Genomic DNA, 22,282 nt, shown 5'->3' with positions numbered 1-22,282 from the left:
GTGGGGGGGCAGCTTCAACTACATGACTCTACTATTTAAGCTGTCACTTCAACCACATTTGCTAGTCTTCGCCTCCGAAACCCTTGTTTGTGGTTTTTGGTGGCGAAAGAAAATGAATCTTGTGTCTCATTTTCTTTTATTCACCACTATTGAATTACTGAATGTACCACACACTGCCATTTGACACTACTCCAATCAATCAATCAAATTGTATTCATATAGCCCATTCACAAATCATTATCGTAAGGCTTAACAAGATGTGACATCCTCTGCCCTCAACCCTCAGCATGAGTAAGGACATATTATTTTATATAGAAACCTCAGTGATCCCTCTCCCTCCACCAGGACAGACAGAAAGTGTATAATATGCAGTGTGTAGCAGAGCACATCAGAATCAGAATCAGAATCAGAATTATTTTTATTGCCATGTATATTTGCACATACAGGAAATTGCCTTGGTGTGGTTGGTGCACTTTACAAACAACAATATAAAAACAATATCGAACAATATAAACAACAATATAAAAGACAATATATACATATATACAGTAAAACATCAACAAAATGACAATATTTACCACATTTATGAGAAAAGACAAAGGCGTATCAATGTATCAGAGTATTTATACAACATAAGTCTAACAGAGATGAAGGGAACAGTAATAAAAATTGCAATGATAAAGGTATTGTCAGTCATAGTGTGTGTAAGAATGACCCATGATGATTTGCCACCATGATCACAGTCCACACTCCACCTTCATGACCACGATCCGACTATACCTTGAATAAAAGTTTAAACTAACAATTTAGTGGCACTTACTTCTCGCACTTTGAGTTTGGCTTTCTTGAAGAAATTGTACTTTCTTGATTCTTGTTGATTTGGGTTTATACCCCCAAGGTTGAATGCACTTATTGTAAGTCATTTTGGATAAAATGATATAATAATATAATGATACACAATTCACGATCATGATCTGCAGCTGTTTTAATAATATGTCCTCATTTTATTTTGATAATTGCCCTTTTCTCATGCTTTAAATTACCATTCTTACTTGACTGAATAATAATAATAATTTTCTATAGAAATACAACTTGGTTTTTGCTGCATTAATCATGAATACGATCTGATGTATTTCCACATTTGTACATTTCATGTCAGGATTTTTTTTATAAAGTGTTTCGTGGGCGGTAAAAAAAAAAAAATACACTTAATGAAAGAAACGCAACAGAATTTGTTAATGGCCGATCTGTGTGTGAGTGTGTGTGTGTGTGTGTGTGTGTGTGTGTGTGCGCGTGTCAGACCAAGTCCTTCCTCCAGATTATTTTCTACTTCGCGTGCTATCACACAGACGCTTCCCTCATGTATCAATGCGGGATTGAAGGGAAACTTCTTTTGGGAAGTGCGGGGACTACTTTGGGTCGACTTCGGGAGGGGGAGCACTTCTAACGCACGGGGCCACGAGGGGAACGCGACTTCCCACAATACGCGTTTATTCTCTCAATATGTTGTGACAAATCGCGCGCTGCTTCGCTGGGTTTCACCGCGGGAGCTTTGTGTGTATGTGTGCGTGTGTGTGTGTGTGTATGTGTGTGTGTTTTTTACTACGGCGCGGAAGGATCTAATTTTCTCAAAGCGAGGGTCGACACATCCGCCCAGTTTTCCGATGTTTCACCCCCCCCCCCCCTCCCCACTCTCACACACACCCCTCCTCCTCCTCCTCCTCCCCTGAGTTGAAAATGGAGTTCGATTAAAGCAGATGTCCACCAACTTCTCCAGGAGATTCAAACACCGGGACGTCCTCGCGTCTCTCGGCCCCGGCCAAGGCACAGAAAGCGGTCGGAGGGGGGCTTGTTCTTTGTGTCCTCTGTCTCCCGGCGGTTCCTCGGATGCCTTTACCGCAGATTCCTCGGACACGTTGACGGAGCAACGCCGCACAGCGCTTTTTTTTTCTCCTCCTCCTCCTCCTCCACCACCTCCTCCTTCCTCCTTCTCTCCCCCCCTCCAAGTGTTGTCCTGGACCTGAAGTTGGCGAATGGATGCTCGCCATAAATAACCTGCCGTACACCACAGCCTGTCCCTGCGTTTTCTAGAGGATCTATGCGCATTATTTTTTTTTTGGTGTGTGTCTGTGTGTGAGGTTGCGCGTGTCTGTGTGTGTGTTTGTGGTTGCAAAACGCGGAGGGGGGAGATCTGCGATTTGGCCCGGAGAGGATGGTGCCCACGGCCCATTTGTTGTGGTGGGATTCTACTTCCAGGGAGGACGAGATGAATCAACGGTTGTCATTCCTCCTCGCGATTTAACGTTAGTTCCAGCCAGCGAGGCTAACGCTAAGCTAGCTCCCTCTCTCTGGAGGCTGTTCCCCCCACCACCACCTCCACTACCACCAGCCCCGACCCGACCCCTCTTCCTCTCCCCTCGCCAGGGACGCTTTTATCCGGGCAATGCCCCATCGCTCGTCCCCCTCTGTCCACCACCCGAAATAAAGAGAGTGATTTGTACATGCGGAGGAAAATGGTGATATTCGTGGTGTTCTGTCCCGCCGTCACTGCGCCGTCGATGCTATTGCTAGGACTTGGATCCCCGTGAGGAAAAAAATGAGTGAAGATTCAACAAATCCAAACAACGAGTGAGTGTCTTTTAAATACTTTATCTCCTTCCACTTCCGTTCACTCACACAGACACACACAGACATGCAGCTCCCAGTAAAGAGCCACCGTGGATGTGTGTGTTTTTATCTGTCTAACACACGCTGTACTCGGTGGTGGGCACAATGCTACCACCAGCAGCACCAGCACGGCTCCCAGTGACATTTCCAACCGGGCAACGCTGCTGCCGCAGCCGCCTCGTCCCCTCACGTCCCCTGGTACTACACAACCAGAGAGAATCTGTGTTTGTTGGTTTATAGATAGATAACGTGTGGATTATAATGTGGGTTTATGAAGAACAGTGTGTGACAAGCACTGACACAGGCCTGTGGATAAAGAATAGGTCTCCTTTTGTGACATTATCGCTCTTATAATTCATCTATAAAGCATGTATGCTACAGGAATTCATTATAACAACACTGTATTTTAGTTTATTTAATGATTACCTATGTATGATTTTGGTTAACTGGAAAATATACACCTTTAGTACAGCTGCAGTTATTGTGATAGATTGTTGTATTAGTGATCAAATACACAACAGCGATGAAACCTAACCTATGATTTCCAGAACACGTCAGCTCGTGTTCACACAGCGTTGTATTGACAGCCTACATGTGTGTGTTTGTGTTAAACTGTAGTCCGCCATGATTTCAGAAAAATTACGATCGATTAAAAAAAAAAAAAAAAAAAAAAATCATGCATGCCCTTGTTTTATGTATTTTAATCCTTTTAGTCAAAAAAAGATAAAAATCTAAAAACCCATCGAGCTGGTTGCGGGGTTGAAAAGCTGCAGATGCCATTTTTTTTCTCAATCACACTCATTTACATATCACAATCTCCATTCATAAAAAAAAAAAAAAAAAAGGCTTTTAAAAATAAAAGGCGTCATCGACCTCTGACAATCCTCGGATGTCGATTATTATTCTTCTTCTTTTTTCTTTTTTTATCCGTGTACGAGGCTGTGTTTGTGCACGTCGCGCCCATTTCGTGTCGTGTGTTTTGTGTGTGTGTCTATGTCTGTGTGTGCGTGTGTGTGTTGTTTCAATGGGCCGATCCCTTGTGTGCGCTTGTTGACAGTCAGTGAGAAATATCTGCTTCGGGAGGTGCTGCGGTCACATGATCCCCCTCCATTCATAAAGTACCTGCCTGCCCATTCACAGCACTGTACACTGTTTCGCATTGCACCGGCGAGCACACAATGCGTTTCCTGCACGAAGCGTCACATGTAAACACCACAGCTCGTCTTCCTCTTCCTCTTCTTCATCATCGTGTCTTTATTTTTTGTTTTTATGTAAGCGGCAGCGCGTGTTGTATTCAACCGACGTTTCTCCACCATTTACTCCCCATAATGTATTTGTCACAGAGGAAGTCATATGCCCTTTTCGGCCATTTACAGTGTCATGGTTTAAATGCTGGAAACACACCCCATGTTCCCCCCCCCATCCCATCAATCTGGTCACTTTTTTATTTTATGAGGATGATTGATTTAAAACAAGGAGGCTTTGTCCTTGAACTACACTTCTGGTTTTTATGTAACACATAAAACTGAGTTCTTTTTCCTCCATCGCCAACAGCACAAGCACTTGTTGTCTATTACACATGTTGATTTAGGGATATTCATCAGACCAATTCTTTGCCGTTGTTGCATGATTATGTTTTTAGTTGTGTAATAACCTAGCGTGTTTGATGCTAGTTGGAGGGGAGACACCTCTGATTTGAGTGATCTAAGCAGCTTTTCTCACTGTGGCACATTGAGATCAAATCATTCGTAAATATAATTTGACCCCGCTGAGGATTAGGGATTTCTCCAGGCCTCGCGTTGGGAGTCACTGCTACAGGCCGCAGCTCATCACTGGTGTGTAAGCTGCGATAATAGCAGCTAAGATGGTGATCCAAACATTGTTGCTAGGATTCCACCCCCTTTCTGGTTTGTTCCACGGTTCATGGTAATGGAGCAAGTAGAATGCTGAAGATAATCTCCTTAATAAACCATTTCTAATGACGTAAACAACCTACATTTTGGTTTTGGGTAATTTCTTAGCATCGGGGATAATGATCAAGATTTTCTTCACAGTAACACATGCTGTTTTCTTCCATTGATACAATGAACTTCAATCTTTCTTTAATAGACGGATTTATTTTTGTTAAAATCCTGTTTACGTTTTGACTTTATACTTCGCTTCACAAGCTTGATTTAACTAACATGAGTAGCCTGCACTGTAAACATCATTTAGATTCAACCCCCCCCCCCCCCCCCCCCCCCCTCCCATGAAACATGTGAAGAGATAGTCCTGGTGTGGTTTTGTCTGAATGATGGGTGGTAAGCCAAACTGGTGTACATGCAGCACACCCTTTGCTGAGAACATGTTACTTGGCCTTGGTGCAGCTCTGGTCACAAGGCTGAGATGAGAGGAAGGCGCATAAAGCCTCGTCAGAATTTGGTTTGCATGTGTACGCTAGCGTGGACCGGAGAGTGCGGCGTGTTATGAGGCTAATGTACATTTGGCTGACAAGGGCTATGGTCATATTGGAAGAAGTGAGAGATTCAAGAAGATAGCAGCTTCTCTCTGAATGTCACGTTTATCTAATATATTTATGTCAGCCAACGCAGTGGCCTGTTGTGTCTTTTGTCTGTGTGTTGTCGCTACTCTTTTTATGTAGTCGTGGAATACATTATAGTATGGCTGTTTCGATGAGGACTCTCAGCTTGAATGGCATGTTTCTCTATCTGAATTAGTTTTCCTTTTTAAAAACATTAAATAGACTTTTGTTGGACAAATAGAGATTCCCCAATGTTAACTCTAAGAAAACAAGCAACCAAACATGTTCATTTATATTTAAGTCTTTGTGTGCCTGCATACTGGTTTTGCAAAGATTATTCGGACCCTCGTCCACTTGTATCAGTGAAGGTCAGTTGCCTCTATACTCCAGTGAACATGCACAGGGCATGGCCTCATTGTTTTAGATTCCTGCAGTTCTGTGGTATTCTCTGTGGCCGGTCAGGTGATCCTCAGTGATTCCTCTCTCTCTCTTCTGTGTCCTCTTCCTATCTGTGTGATTGATTTGACAGCTCAGCGTTTTATCTGCCAATGCGGGTGTCGTGATCTTATCACCTGAGGGCTGTTTCACACTCCCATTCCTGTTGGAGAGCTTTCCAAACACATTCCTCCCAAACAGCCCCCATCATGTCCTAAAACGACAAAGGGAGACAGCTACTTCAGCTGTTAGGGCTAGTGCTTTATAGCCTAGTTAATTGCCTATATCCTGTGGCCCTTATGTTAAGCTAAATAATTTCCTGGACCTTTTTATAGATTGTATTATTTGGGGTTGCTGCCAGTTGTTCGCTGTGACCTCCATGAACACTTAGCTTTACTAGCTGGCCAAGTTTAAGCTATACACACATCTAACCCTTGATAACGTCTGCTGAGCTGAAAAAAACATTTGGTTTTGCCTCTGTACTCTTTTAGGGAAGTGATGCTTGTGACTTCAGTGGTTTAAAGAGGCTAATAAAGTGTGTTATTTGACAATACACTTAAGGACACGTGTAACAGCATTTCAGTTTATGGGTTGCTAGCATTATGGGTTGCTAGGCACACAGTTAGTGTGTATTCACTTTAAATTTCTTTCTGTGTCACATTCCGTTACTAAAGCTTAACAGTTATATAATACTTATTATATTATATAAGTTATTTTGCATTCTGAATATTTATGCCCCAGTGTCTACAGATTCTATTAGAAGCTGTCTTATTGTTAGTCTGATTAATGACAATGATCCTCTGTATTACCAGAGGGCTTGGACTGTCTGTAACTGAGACAAGCCAACAAACTCAGCAGGCCTTGTATAGTGGTGGACTGTTCCATTCCCATGGCCAGATTTGGGTCTGGATTCTGTGTATTTTAAACCCGTGCCACTTCCCTCTTATAATTTTCATTTCCTCTTCAAGTATTTTAGGAGCGTGCATAAACTGGCGTAAATGTCAGCAGTGTATGTTGAGTATTTTAAACCAATTTTCAAGACAAAGACTCTGTGTTGTAAACTCCACTAGTTCACTATCTTTTTTTTGTGTCTTCATCCCAACATCCAGATAGCAGGGCATGTCTTTATATCATTGTCAAGGAGGGGCTCTGATGTTCACAGACCATATCTCAATACCTCTAAGAAGTGCTTTTAGCACTAAGTGTCTGAATTATGGATATTGTTTTCAGTTGTGCTGCATGTGGGAGCATGAAGGCTGGGCCTTGTTGTGAGCTCTTTGCTGCAGCTGGGCTGAGATGGTTCTTTCCTGCGAGGCCACAGACATAAAAGGGCACAGATGTAAATCCTAAACCTTGTGTCTTTGATTGAGTTTCCAAACACTTTGAAAACAGGAAGGGGTTTCTGTGTGTGCGTTCGTGCACATGCTTGTGTGTTTATTTCACTGGGAACATTTGATGTGTGTATGTGTTTCAGGGATAGATAGGCCTGCATTCTAGAATGAGGAAATTAAGCAAACATAGCTTTATATCATCAAATGTGTCACATTTTCAAATAGGTTTAAATTGGAGGCCTGTAAGAAAATTTATTTTTGTCTTCTCAGTAAATGTTTGATCAGATTCTGTCCTATCTGGTGGATATATTTAGAACTAAGAACAGGCTTGTATTGTTCGATGAAAGCGTTTCTTTATTCCTTTAATTCCTAGAGGTTCAATTGAAAGCTACTTGAATATGATTGTAATTGATTTTCAAGATGGTCTCATAGGTTGGTTTCTAATGTTTATCGTAATAGTGATGATGATAATAGCATGTTATTCCCGAACAACAGGGCACGCTGTGATGGTTTACATTCTCTCTGAGCAGTTTCTCCACATCCACGGGCCTTCATCATGGTTTGGTGGTTTATCCTCCCAGAGTTTCTCCTGAGGTGAATTGATAGTTTCTACCACAGCAAGAGCGCTGCCTTGTCCCCTCAGCTTCCCGTTTCCCCCCTTGGTCTCAGAGTTACTATAACAAGTAGAGTCTCGGGTCCCTGGGGACTCCTCTTACATCAAAGCCGACCAGAGACACCGCAGCATTCGAAAATTTGTGGTTCCTTTTTATTTTTTTGGTAATGGCAAGCAAAAGGTTTTAATTTTCCAAATGCTTGCGGTTCAAATTAAGATCATCTCAATATGACGCCGTGATTGATGCTTGAGAATAGTTTTCTGGCATTTGATACACATATGGGACTCTTATGATTTATAGTGCCACAGCCCAGCGGCACCTAGAACATTGTTGTTGGGGTTGCAGGCCCAAGCCAGTAATAGAGGGGTTGGTTAGAAAATGAATGTTAGAAGCCGTGTCTGAATGAGCAGTTTTGTCATTCATTTGCTGATTTAGGTCTGTCTTTGATTCGCGCCACAGGCAAATTTGACCCACTAACTGCGATCTGTGACGGATGCTACCAGAAGTGACTATGATCAGTTAATTTGTTGTCATATTTGACGGTATTTCTGTGAAAGGATTGGTGGTAAATTTGTAGATTCGCTGCGTGGTGCAGCAGCAGAGTAGGCTTGTTCTGTGTTTTTTTTTTTTTCCCTGAGTCAGTTGGTATCTAAGCTGAATGTTCTTGTGAGGGCGATGACTCACCAGCAGCCTGAGGTGTTGAGAGGAGATAGGGCAAATTTCTCTTTCACTTCTCTTTCTATAGCCCGAGTATTAGTTTTCACTGCATCTAATGTAGCAGGCTTGTGATGCTGGCTTCGTCTTTCTCAAGGCATTGTCCCATCATTGGTTCTGTTTTTTTCTTTTCAATGGCCAACAGACAGGCCTTTCAAAAGCATCTTGTTCTGGTGCTCTGGTCATAATTTGCACCGCATCAATGTTAGGTCATATTGGTGTTTGTTTTGGGTATGTCAGTGCTCTTGAGTTTGCCACTGGTTATTTAGGGGCTTTGAACCGTGGCTAATTGGCCAGCTAGTCTCCACCGCTCAGATTAGATGCACTGTTGGAATCGATGGTGGAGTCCCAGATTGCATGTTATTTATTTCTTCAATGAGGCGTGATTGCATGGGAAGGAAACTGCTCCACTTTATCCTCATAGCTGGTTTTAGACTGGAATATTTTAGCGGATTACATTTTTATGAATGTATTTACAATGAATGAATTTTAGTTTTGTCATATTTAAAAGAACATTGGACTTGTGTAGATCTTTAGGCAAGTCAATCTACATTAAATATACCAGGAGTTGTATTTTCAGTCAAGCTATATCCTTGTAAAGCAAATGTCAAAGTATCCTATACTTTCTATGAGATCAGTCGTTGAATATAACAACACATTTTAGTGAGCAAGGCGAATGAGTCACACCCAGTGTAGCTTTTCACGCCGTCCTCCATTCCCTCCTCGGCTTTCCTTGTGATTGCTTTCCTTCCGGAGGATAATCTATAGAATCGGATTGGGATAAGTAGCTTGTGTTTATTTTCCCAATGATATTTTAATGATTCCCTGTCAAAAGTCCTGCCAAAGTGGTCTAGTGGAGCTTGACCGAGCTTGACAGCCTTCCTCCAGTTTTGATACAGGGTAGAGATGGGGAGGAAAAAGACCGATGGAAAAAAGAGGTAGGGGGGGGGGGGACTTTTCTCCCCTTTTCTGATGCTAATGAAAGGAGGAATGGTTTTCCAGCTTTTAGCTTGCAGAGTGTGTCTCCCCTGCAGCATGCTCCGCTGCCTGGACATTGTGGGAGGACAAAACTCCAGGCCCGGGATCCAATAACGTGAAATTTCAGCAGAGAAGCGGCCATTGTGTAGAGAGAGGCAGCCGAGGAGGGGTGGGCAGAGGAGGGAGACGGAGCGGAGGAAAGGGAGGGTGACTTGGCGAGCACCCAGGGCTCAGGCCACATCCTTTCTCTCCTCTCCTCTCCTCCTCTTCCTTCTCCTCCTTTCCTTCTTCTCCCTCTCCTGTCTTTCTTTCAAGCCTCCCCAAAAACACCCCTTCCCTCCCATCCATTCCTCTCCTCTAAGGGAAGCCCAAGGCTGAGACAGGAGCAAAGCATGATGGCATGTTGGAGCCCAGTGAGCCATGGGCCGCAGCAGCAGACAAACAGCCACTTTGTCCACTTAAGAAATGGTTGTCCCAGGATCCCCCTTCTCCAACACACACTGGAGCAGCCGGCCTTGAGGCCTAGGCCTGCCTGATCTGCACGTGCTCCCCCATCATGTCGTCGCCTTGTACAATTTATTCAAAGTTGAAGTTACATTCTAGAATGACACCAAGATTTCATGGTGTTCTGTCTGCTCTTTGCTGCCACAGGTTTGAAATGTTAAGATACTTTTAATGCCGTACTAGTCAATGGAAATAGTTTTTGTGGAGGCCATATTCAAATGCGGGTGAGAGCTGTTGACTGTCACCTTGGTCTCCACCCTGTTCCCCTCCACAGCCACCTCCTCCTCCCCCTGCCGTCCTCTGTTACACTCTCAACCCTCCCCCTGTTTTTCTCTCCTGCTTTTAGTCGGAAATGAAGTCAGTCATCCAGCAGAATAACTTGGAATAATTTGGAATGGGGGGTTCCTTTCTCTTTATCTCTCCCTCCTCCTCCTCCCCCTTTCTCTCCCCTGCTCTCAGGCCCAGGCCAGCTGATCTGCTTCCGCTCTCAATTGTGTGTCCAGTCGACTGTGTGCTCCCAGCAAGGGATGTTGAGTCCAGCCTTTGTCTCCACCATCCCACTCTGAACAGTGTGTGTGTGTGTTTGTGTGGTTTGCAGCAGGTTGCACTTGAATCTCCTTTTGGAGTACTGTTTTTAGTGAAGTAAAGTGGATGGAGCATTTTCATTCCCCTTCTGTAATGATTTTGTGTGTTAATTGGAGCTAGAACACTTGTTTGTTCTCGGTTGAGTTTAGTTGTTGGTCTGCATGTTGTGGTTTGCAATTATTTACCATTTAGGAGAGTTATTATCAGTCTTCTCTCTGAAAACGAGCGTGATTTTGCTGTTTTAAGCTAGATGCAAAAAAGCACGTATACACGATCAACTTAACTTCCTCTTTGCACCCAGCCCCCCTCTCTGAGAGTGTCATGGTTGCTGGCATGTGTGTGATGGTAGGTCTGAAGGGTCAGGCCCTGGTCATTGTGCACTGGTCATGGCTGAGCGACACCACCGCCTGCCTTCTGTTCACCCCAGGGACCCCTGCCTGACTGACAGCCCCTCCTGCACTCATCTCCGGCATCCTTTATTGGGGGCCATACCAGGGTCTAACAGCAACACTATTTCCTTCTTTTACTGCCTGTTATACTGCTCAAAAATGCACTTTTCTGCTGTTGTAGGGGTTCTCTTGTAAGCGAAAGCACTACTTATGTGGCATAGTTATAAGGTGTAACCAGAAGGCTGTTGCTTGGAGATTGCAAGGAGGAAGTTAGTCGTGCTGGTGCTTTTCTGTCAGTTTCCCACGGTCTGTTACTGTTGTCTGAGCTCGGTGCAGCATGAGAAAAGAGAACTGATGATTGTGATATACATCTCGGTTAATTAGAGATGCAGTTATTCTGTTGTTGTCTTTCCTTACCGCTTCTATTTATTTGTGATCATTTTCATAGGTAATTTTGTGAATTTTACAATGTATTTTAAACTGTAAAGAATATTGGACAAATAGCATGACATTTCTTACCTTCGTAATTCACAAGTCATCATATTTGAGTGATTTCCTTACCACAACAATGGTAATTAAAAACAGAAAACTTTATTTAAACCTGCATACAAAATTTGGGACAGAGAGCAAACTTATTTTTTACACATCCGTTAGTTATGGAGCAATGTTATCATTCATTTAGAGTTGTGCTCATGGCTACTTATTCAGTATTGGAGGGACGACTATTCCTTTTCTTTTAAATCTGTGTTTGGTCTCTACCGCTTAATGAGTGATTGCTTTTAGTAATAAATGGTGCAATATATTTACATGCCAGTTGCTAACTTAGTGTGTCTGGTGTTGCCTTTAGAGCTAATCCTGTGCAGATTACAATATATACCGAATACGTGAGAGTCAGTATATATAAGAAATATAATATCTTCAAATTTATATAGCCTGTCAGTACTTTTGAGGGAACTTTGTTCAACTATCAAAAGGTGCCATCATATCAAAGTTTTCCCTTGAAACAATTCCCTTCAGATTTTATGCTCACTGGCTCTTAGATAAATTACTAACCAATAACCTGGAGACTGAGGTTTGTCAAGGGTGTGGAAGGCAGGAGAGCAAAGGTTGGTCTCATTGAGTAGGAAAGATTTAGAGAGGAGAGGCAGTAAGTAGAAGGACGCAGCTATTCTGCTATTGGAGTACGAGCTACTAGTTAACTTTGTATCACATTTCATGTTGTATCTCCCCCTCAGTCACTGTTTCAAGTTTGTTTACTGTCAGAGATTTAATATTTTTTCACAAACCAATTCAGTCTTTGTAATATCATCTTCATTGATGAACTCGGAATGTTGGCCAGGGAGCAATGTGCCACAGGAAGACATCCGGCAGTAACACTCTTCACTCACATTGCCTGTTTCTTTCAGCTCTCAGATCTTACTCAGTCTTTAATATTTTACCAGGAGTTTGTGCAAAATGCTGCCCTCAGCACACCCTGACCTTTGTCATTTCCGGTGTCCCAATGCAGTCTGTGTTATCTAATCAGGTAAACATCTGACTCTGAGTGAAGGGAAAGAATCACAGGAGATGGGAAGGAATGTAATAAGGTGCAGATCTATGATTACCCGTCAATATAAGTTGCCATACAGTCATTTCTATTTGGCACCTTTTGTTAAAGTGTCATAGTAACACAATTAGTTGTGATATTGTGTTTTTTTTTTTTTTTTTTCAGACTTTTTAGATTTGGAGGAAAATCCAAATCTCATGTAGTTTGGAAGAGGAGAAAGGGTTATCCCAATTTATTTTCTGCAGCAATTTACAGATGCCCCTAAACACTTTTATATAAATATTTAGGGGAGAGCGGGGTAATGTGGGACATTTTTTACATTTGCTCCCCTCTAGGCGAGCTAAACTGATATATCAGTAAAATGTACACATTTCCCATTAATTCAGGATGTGTTCTAGCAATGGAATTGATCAGAATGTCTTCAGGACAAAGGGCAGTGAAAATATGATTGTTTTAAAAAAAGTGGTCTTGTGTCCCACTTTACCCCGGCTACGGGGTAAAGTGGGACACTTACTTTTTCCACTTTAAAACTACCATAACAACACATGTTGTAATAGTTAAAATCCCGACAGCTAGATTGACAACCACTAATATCGGACTAGTAACAGAATCTTGGGGATTCGTCAATTTAGCACATTTATGATTATTATGATTCATGTGATCTCTTGCACACATCAGCTTACCTGCACATTGTTTCTCTGTCCAATTGGTAGGGACATGGATATTGATTTTCTCTGCATATTCAAATGCCAGTTCACAGCACTTAACAGGAGCAAGGCCATGGAACTGGTCAGCTAGTTGTTTCAAGTGTTTAGCAAGCTCCTCCTCCATCTCATCTGTGAATATTCTCTTTACCTCAGCTACTGCACCCCAGGCTACTGATTTTACTTTCCCTTTGTCTTTACTTTATGAATCTTTTGAGGGTTGTCTTGTCAATATTTCTATCCCTTCCAGCTTTTCTTAAGGACTTCTTTCCTTGCATGACCTCAGCGGCTGCACTCTCCATCTCTGCGAGGAGTGTTTGGCCCAAGGTTGTCTTCCTGGTGTAGTTTCTTGGCATGATGGCTTTTGTACAATGTTTATGACATTAAAAATAAAACGTATATAATGTAATATAACACTAGAATATATTTAAGACTAAATTTAACTTGTGCTTCATGGTGGGGTAAAGTGACACACTGTCCCACTTTACCCCGAAGCCACAATTTTAGAAAAACAACATCTTTTATCAATTCAGGCTAATCTTCAGCTAGCATCAATCACATGGTTTTATATGTTGGAAGTTCATCAACATGTATGATATAATTTGTTCTACCTGAATCAATTTGTTTTGACACAACAGTTGATTAAGTTAAAAGCCAGAAAATTTACTTTTACATGCAAAAAACACATTTTTGTGAAAAAACATACTTTCCACAGCACCTGCACCAACTTCTCTTGAAAACATAATAATCACATGACCACAAATGTGTTCCGTTGCCTAGATACAGTGGGTGTTTCACATCACCCGATGTCCCACATTACCCCGCTCTCCCCTACCTAAGGTTAAACTGGGGGATTTTAGTTCTATACAACGCTTTGAATGTCTTAAAAAAAACTGACGATCAATGCTTTTGTTTGAAACTTTCTTGAATAATTTCTCCTGCTTTTCATTCCTTATTTGTGAAAAAACCCATTTACCTTCTTATGAGTACATGGTTTCCTTCATTAGCAGGTCACTAGTAGGTGACATGAGAGAGGGACAAGGCAACCAACATCATTAGCATCCTGGGAGATCAGACTAGAGAGAGGGTGATGTGAGAGGGAGCCATTGTCATGGGTCATCTAGTTCAAAACAACCCTCTTTAAGGGAAAGGTTGGAAATCATCATAGACCAGAGCCAAAACTCGACCACATGGTCAATCACCCTCTGGCTGAGGTTAAACATACACCACGGCCTCAGACTTCAGAAAACGTAGCCAATAGTCTGATAAATGGGCAACTAGTACCAAAATACATTAAATCCAAAGTTGAGCTTCTGATCCTATTTTTAGTTTTGTTGCATCCCTACTTGTACTTATTATATCTTCTGTCAACGCTTAGATTTCCCCATAGAATCATCAGAGTAGCTCTAGTATGATGTGGTTTGTGTTGAATGTTCAGTAAAAACATTCAAATTCCCTATTTTGCAGTGGTCCTATTTTTTTATTGGATTCTATCTTTGGTGGAATCTGGTAGGGTTTGGCATGGGGATGTTTTGATTTATTATGATATGTACCTGAACGACAGGTAAACAAAGAACTCTGGTGTTATGCAGAGTTCTTCCTGCCTGCTTAGAATTGTGTGCATGTCGCAATAACACACATCGGACAGTAAAAACTTTATGGATATTTGAATGGTCCACTAGGCCACCAATGTTCCATACTGCCAGTCTGACTATGACAGTGCAAGGAGGGACTAAGAGAATCAATGCGCTGTGTGCAGCTCTAAAAGTAAACAACGGCACAGCACTTCAGATTTTGCATTTATTATGAGAAGCATAAAAAGCTTTTTAGGTCATTATGAAACTGAGGCAGGACAGATTAAGCTGTGGCAGGCCCACACAGTCTCAGTAATTAATGGCGGACGATTATTTGTGTAGGCTACATAAACTGTAGTCCAACTTGCTTTTGCTTCGGTTCAAAAATACGTTGGAGGCTGGTATTTGATGCAGAGCGAATAGTTGAAATGCTTTTGTGATCTAGGTGATATGTTGTGTGAAGGCCCCCAAGAGACCTCAAGGAAAGATTGAAGAATGAAGAATTGCACTGTAACTCTTGAGATACAGATACACTTTATTAGTCCCAAACACATGCAAACATGCACACATGCACACACACACGACATGCAAGGGGGGAAATTTGTTTTCTGCAATGACCCATCTGGTGTACACAGGAGGACACACAGAGCAGTGGGCAGCCATGCATGGCGCCCCGGGGAGCAGGTGTTAGGGGAGTAAGGTGCCTTGCTCAGTGGCACTTAGACAGTGGGGTGGGGTAGGCACTTTGACAGTGTGGAACAGATCCAGGTGTTGTCCAGGTGTTGTCCGTCCAGGTATGTTGTTCTTGTTGTCACTCCGTGGATTTGAACCAGAGACCACCGTCGGATAGTCACACTTTCTGCCACTAGTCCACGTCCACGATTGTGTTAGAAAAATATTAGATGCTTGTTACCACAGTTTATGATCACTAATGTCAATGTGTTAACTTTGCTTTTCCCATCTCCTTTTTCCTCCTCCCACCCTCCTCCTCTTCCTCACTTTTTCCTCCACAGTGACAGTTATGCGCGTGTGAGAGCAGTGGTCATGACTCGGGATGACTCCAGCGGTGGGTGGCTTCCCCTGGGGGGCGGAGGCCTTAGCTGTGTCACTGTCCATAAGGTCAGCCGGGCGGAGGACAGCGGCAGCACCCACAGTTCAAGCAGCGGAGGAAGCAGCAGCAACCTCGGCTCCTGTAGCCCCAGTTCTAGTCCAAGTCCCAGCCCCAGTCCTAGCCCGACTGCTGTGGAGTTCCACATCAGGGGCGAGAGGCTCAGAGACAAATTGGTAAGGGAACATCTAGATCATAACCTGTATGTGAATAGTGTCTTTGTAAGCTACACTGCATACATTCATTTCCTACTCTACATGTAACTAGTGAGTTATGCTTTTGATCTTTCCGTTATTGGGTCATTCTGCCACTCCTGCACATTCAGGTGTACGAACCAGACACGGTTTATTCTCTAGGATGAGATCACCACGAGCCCCCCTTTCCCAGACACCCCTCTCTCTGTCTCACTGACACACACACACACCCACACCCACACAGGAAGTGGTTGTTTGGCTTTCCTCCATGGCGCAGGTGTCTGAAAATAGGAGCAAACTGCATGATGCTGTGATGCATGATGACATCATCAGGGAGAAGGGCAGATTACTCAAGTGGGGAGAATGTGGGATGAGGGATGTGGGAAGCGAACAAAGAGTCTGCAAGCGAGTTTAAGGATGGAATAGGGGCTGGAAATTCACACTCATCATGGTTTTCTTTAAGTACACAAATATTTGCCTTTTTTATAAGCAATGTCTCTGTATGTGAAGTAAATCACCCCAAGAACTTGTGTTTGTGGTCACTCGAACTGTAAAACAATCCCAAATAAGTGTAAAGCAGTCTCTAGTTAATTGTAAAGCTGAGACCTGCTAGTATTATACTCTGTAATCGTATTAGTTGTAACCTGACACATTAAGCTACAAAGCCTTTTAAAAAGGACTTGGCTTTAAAAACATTTATTTTACTGTACATCAGTCACTAGCATTAGTGTTAACTATTGAGTAATATGCTCATTTTCAAAAGCCTCAAAGAATTTGACTCAATTATCATATAAGCTGAGAAAAGATGTTTGAGAATCTAGAAAGAACACATTTTTTGTATTTGGCTCAAAAAACTAGCCAATTAGTTATTTGTTATAAAATATCTGATTGTCTTTCTTCTTATTGATTAATTCACTACTCCTTTTGGCTCAAATGTAAAGGCTTTTGATGAACGAAGTGAGCATTATCATGCTACAGCTGCATTGCCATCTTTCCTCTCAGTGTCTTTGCATTCATTGTACTTTGCTTTGGATGCAGCAACACAACATACAAGTTTATAAAATACTGAATCAATGTTTTATCCAATAACATCGATCATTTTGGAACGTAAGACAAGATGGTGACTTTCCCTACCCACGTCTTCCTGTTTTTCCTTCCCACTGCTCGCTCATTGTGGGAACTCTTGGGTTTCTCTCTGTAATGTTGTAAGGCCTTGCCCTTATTCTGCAAAGTGTCTGAAGATAATGCTATCATATGTTGCTGTGTAAGCAAAATAGAATTAAGTTGAAATGCAAATATTAGCATTGATTTAAAAGGCTCGTAAATTAGCTGCAGTATTGTAAACATAGCTTGCAGTTGAAGATATCGAGCTCTATTGACATAAAGTCTTCAAAATGCTAATTGTTTTTGGCACATTGTGTAACTTGTACCGGACACCGTAACCACAAACTGCAGTGCTGGGTCATTCTGCTTCTTCACCATCAACATGAGGTCTAGATCATGTTTTTTGTTGTGCTTCTAATCCTCATGGATTTAGCTTGGGATTCTGTAAAACTGATGCCCTACATGTCACACAGTCATTCTGTGTTATAGATGTAAAAAAAGATCCAGTAGAAACACTTGAATAATCCTGGTCTGCAGTTATGAGAGTGTAAATCTGTATTTGTGTGTGTGTGTGTGTGTGTGTGTCTGTCAGATGCTAAGGGTCAGATTAGGCCACCATGATGCACTATATTCTACTGTCTCCTTAAGGTCCAACATTTGAGGCTTGCGCGAGCAGGGCGTCAAAATCACCTTTGACTAAATATCTTTTACGTGTGTCTCGTCTTTTATGGCGTTTTTGTGTTTGTGTGTTGCTATCCAAGCGTGTCTGTGGCACAGGAAAGGGCGTGAAGGCAGCGCTCTTACTCATACAGGGTATAGACATGGCTCAGAGACCCCGGCAACTGTTCTGGGATGTGGTAAAACACCCTAATCTTTGCCAGAGTCTACCCCAAGCCACCACAACAAACACCCAGCCATATGTTGGTCTGTCGGGATGCCACCCAGTGCCAGGGTGTTGGCGTCAACCACGACGCTACCATAACGTCTGAGGGCATCAGAAGAGAGACAGGCGGAGTGAAGAGTCCAAGAAAACAAAAGCAACAGACACACACACAAAGGAACATTTTAGCTATAGTCAGAAAAGATGCGGGGCGATATCACTGCTTGCTTTCTACTGTTTTGTTTGACCATATTCATTCTGTATGAATGATGTGGATGACTGGGAAAAGTGAAGATGCTTGTGATGTTAGACAGGTCGTTTGGTTTGAGTTGTGTAATACAGAGAAAATTTAAATACTGTTCCGTGTAGAAATGTATTTTCTAAGCATGTGGACATCTCCCGCACCTGAAAGAGACCTGAGCTGGATGCAAAGCAGATCAGAGATGGAGATTTGTCGAAATAGGAAAAGTGGGCATGATTTCATCTGCAAGAAACGAGGTGATTGGGGAGAATACGACTTGAGAGGAATCAGGGAGCTGTGGGTGTTGTCAAAGAGCAGGAAACAGAGGTGGAGCCAGATAGACGGGAGACGGAAGAGGAGAAATGGAGGGGATCTGTCTATATGCGCAGTGATGCGGCACAGAGTGTACTGGTGATGACTCAGCTGGCTCTCCATATAGCTACCAATCACTCTCCTCCTTGCCCCCTCCCCTCTCTCACACTCTCTGTCTCGCTCTCGCTCTCACTCTCTCCCGCCGACTCTTAAAAACGACAGATCTAATTAGGTAATGATTACTTACCATACTGGCTCTTGGATTATGACAAATCTCTGGCTAAACTCTCTGCCACTCCACCTCGTTTCCTGTCGTTCGGCGCCTGCGACTCCCTGTGATTGATACAGCTGTGACTGTGGTGTGGACCAGACTCACTCTGAACGTGTACAGATGTTAACTGTATCATTTGATCGACTTATTTTTTTGCTTGTAAAATCAGCTTTAAGTCTGTCGGTTTCAACAAAGCCAAAACTTAAAGTCAATCCTTGAGTATCATTATTATTATTATATAACCAATATCGAGCAGGGGACAAATAAGATGATCCTATATCCTTTTATTCCGAGCATTTTTATTAAAATGTCTTTAAGGTTGTAATTTGAGTTCTGATAGAAAATGGCAGTGCAGCCTGATTTCCACCTTGTCTCTTGTATGCATGTAAATCTCTATCTCCCCTCCATTTCTGCTCCCACGCTAGCTGCTCACTACTCCCTGCACGTCTCACCTCCGTCTGTCTCCGTCCCCTCTCCTCTTCTCCTCTAACATCTCCCCTGCCTCTGTTCCGTTTCTGTCAGCGTGGCTCCTCCCCTCTCTTTTCTCTGAGCACAGTGTGGAATGCGGTGTTAAGTATCGTCCTTCCATGCAACTGTGATACTTCCTCCTCCGTCGGCCTCGCTGTGCGCTCACCTTACCTGCCCCGGCTCCATTCAGTCTCGCCTCCACAATCGGCCCCAGAGGCACAGAGGACCCAACACCACCACCACCACCACCACCTCTTCACCCCATCCTACCCCCAAACTCCACTCCATCCTCCTCACATCCATCCCTCTCTTCATCCACTGCCTCTGGGTAAACACACAGGCTTAACCCTTGCCCCTGCTTTTCTTGGGGAGACATGAATGTTATAGTGTCACAACGGTAGACACTGTGAAAGCACATCCTCACCGCATGCAGATACAATCATATCAAAGGGTGTAAAAAGCAACTCTCACTCAGACATTCAGAATGAAATATATACCAGTGCACTCGCACTCTGACACACACATATCACATATCCTCATCCTCCCGTACAGCTGCCACGTACCCGCGTCTTAAAGCGTGCACACATTGACTGTTGTCCCGATCCAGGGGGAGCGGGGCCATCTGCTTTCAGCCATCGAGTATTGGTTTGTGACCGTTATCCTCTGACAAGGCTTTTGCGCTGTGAAGATGCACAGTGTAGCACTTGGGTCATTGAGCTTTTCATCACACCAGCTCACGCAGATCGCTGTGTGCACGCTCGCTCACACATTCACACCCCATTAAGCCACCTCTCGTGTCCGTCGGTAGAAAACCTCAAAGACTGTAATGGCTGTCTCTCATTTCATTTAATCTGCCTAGAGGAAGGCCGGGAGGGCGGCCCAGTAGCCCTGATTAATAATAGGCTTTGGAAACACAGTCTCTCTCTGCCACACACTTGGGCTGCCTGGCTCCAAAACACACTCAGGGCCCCCCCTTCCTCTGCTGCCACCACCGCTGCTTTCCAACTTTATCATCAACTGTAATGAAAACCCCACCATTTAGAATGTGTTTTACAAATTATCCCAAAAAGTATGTGAAATTATTGGGTTTATGGTGATTTTTTTTCCTTTTCGTTTTAGAAGCTCTGATGTGATGTGTAGTTCCAGATGCAGGCCTCTCCTCTCACTCTCTCTCTCTCTCTGTTTCTCCCTTTTACCCATGTTGTACTGGAATGAAAGAATGTGACACATTTAAACAGGTTAGGCTGAGGAAAAAGACTAGGGATTTACATGTGTGTTCCCCACTGAGATTCATCAGCAAAATCCAAACTTTGAAAAATGCAGTTTCAAGCGACTTATATCTTTACCAAATGTAACTCCAAAATAAACAAAAGTGTACATTTTTGTACTTCCTATTTGAGCCCATCTTTAAATTAGTGCTAATTTGCTTGTTTCTCAAACTTTTTGTGTGCGCTTCCAGGTGGTCCTGGAGTGTGTCCTACAGAAAGGCATTGTATACAACAAGGTCAACCCCATCTTCCACCACTGGAGAATCAACGACAAGAAGTTTGGACTGACCTTCCAGAGCCCCGCTGACGCCCGTGCCTTCGACCGAGGCATACGCCGGGCCATCGAGGACATCAACCAAGGTGTGTGTGCGCTGTGTGTGTGTGTGTTCTATTGTTTATGGTGCCTGCATATGTGAATTTCTGGAGTTTAAAAGCAAGAGGAACCAGATAACAAAGTCAGTAGAAAGTAAGCGGAACGCACCTCAACTACAAAATCAAGCAACCAGCATCTGCTGTTGTTTCCGTATCAGAAAATCTGAGCAGCCCACAGATTTTCTTTTCACTACCCTCACCCGTTTTCACCGTCTCACACCGCCAACAAAACACCAGGGTTGTTTGGAATTCCCTCTTAAGAGGTTGCGCTATACTGTGTGTGCTGGCTGCCATCCAATACGTGTAAAGTAATACGGGTGTATGTGTGCGAACGTGGTATGCATTCTGCTGCTGGGTGTCTGCGGCCTTGTATTCCTGACTGCCTGTCACAAGCTCGTAATGGCTGACCTAGCATCTGTTCTAGGAGAGATGTATAGAGTTGATTAGCGTCGATGACTCCCCCACTCCCACTGCTGCCTGCTCAGTCACCCAAGCATGACCCCTCCTGCTTTATCTTATCAGTGCCAGCTGCCCAGATAAACGCTCCACTTCCTGTAGAGACTGGCAGGGCGGTCCTGTGCCCAGGTAGTGGGTGATATGGGACAGAATGGGAGGGTGGCTCAGAAAGAAGGGGGGAGGCAGGAGGTGAGACGTAGAATAGATGGCCACAGGAGATAGGGCCAGAGCTTTAGTCGGAAGAAACTGGACCAGGTTAGGCTTTTGTGCTGCTCAGACATTGAAGTAAGTTTGAAGACTGGATAGGCTGGTCTTAAAACAGGTTGGTCTGGCTGTGTATAACTTGGCATTTATACACATTTTAAGCTAAACTAGATATTACACTTGAGTGGAGTTGAGTCTCTGATTTAATTTTGCTCCTGATAAGCATTATTTTTCAGTACCATGCCAGAGGAGGTTGCAAAGTCATCCAATTAGCAGGAGAATTGCTAACTCAGAAATCTACCACCCAGCCGCATGTTACACAAGCGGCTGGCTCAGGAGCTATAATCTCTATTACTCTCTAGACCCAGGAACCCTGGGGAGCATAGAGGAGGTACAGCAGGACATATCGTAAAGGCTTATCACTGTTGGGCGTCAGTTGCTTCTTGGTCGCAACCTATTATCTGAGATTTGAACTTCCTGGGGGCAGGTCCTGACAGAAGAGTCTAGGTAAAAGGTAATCATTGGCAACAGGTGTGTGGCCGGGTTTGTACATGGTCTTTTTTTCTGTGAATTTAGCAGAAAAACAGAGAATAATGGATTACTGTAAATGTAAAACTGAATTAATGACGCGGGTGACCTTTCAGAGAGGGAGGTCATTTGCTGGGCTGCTTTGTTGGCTTACGACAGAGTTGTCTAAGGCTGTGTTATGCAATTGATGAATTAGTTAAATGGCAGAAAATATTTTTCACCATTTTTCCAAGTAAAATGACAGAAAGTGTTTTTTTTAATCGATTTCGGACAGTTGGCTGGACATAACACATTTTAAGATGAAAAGAGGGTAC

General features: G+C 43.2%; 1 protein-coding gene across 1 annotated transcript in view; it reads left to right on the top strand.

Moving 5' to 3' along the window:
- The first annotated feature begins 1,731 nt into the window (after positions 1 to 1,731).
- spred1 (sprouty related EVH1 domain containing 1) overlaps positions 1,732 to 22,282 on the top strand; it is a 32,694-nt gene continuing 12,143 nt past the window's right edge. Inside the window, exons 1-3 of the mRNA XM_062397148.1 lie at positions 1,732 to 2,628; positions 15,576 to 15,846; positions 20,600 to 20,768. Of these exons, the coding sequence (XP_062253132.1) occupies positions 2,597 to 2,628; positions 15,576 to 15,846; positions 20,600 to 20,768 (472 nt within the window). The 5' untranslated portion in view covers positions 1,732 to 2,596. The remainder of the gene's footprint in view (positions 2,629 to 15,575; positions 15,847 to 20,599; positions 20,769 to 22,282) is intronic.

The sequence above is a fragment of the Platichthys flesus genome, chromosome 10 (assembly GCF_949316205.1).
Source record: "Platichthys flesus chromosome 10, fPlaFle2.1, whole genome shotgun sequence".
Lineage (NCBI taxonomy): Eukaryota > Metazoa > Chordata > Actinopteri > Pleuronectiformes > Pleuronectidae > Platichthys > Platichthys flesus.
Note: the sequence above shows the minus strand (reverse complement) of the source record. Positions and strands in the feature narration are given on the sequence as shown.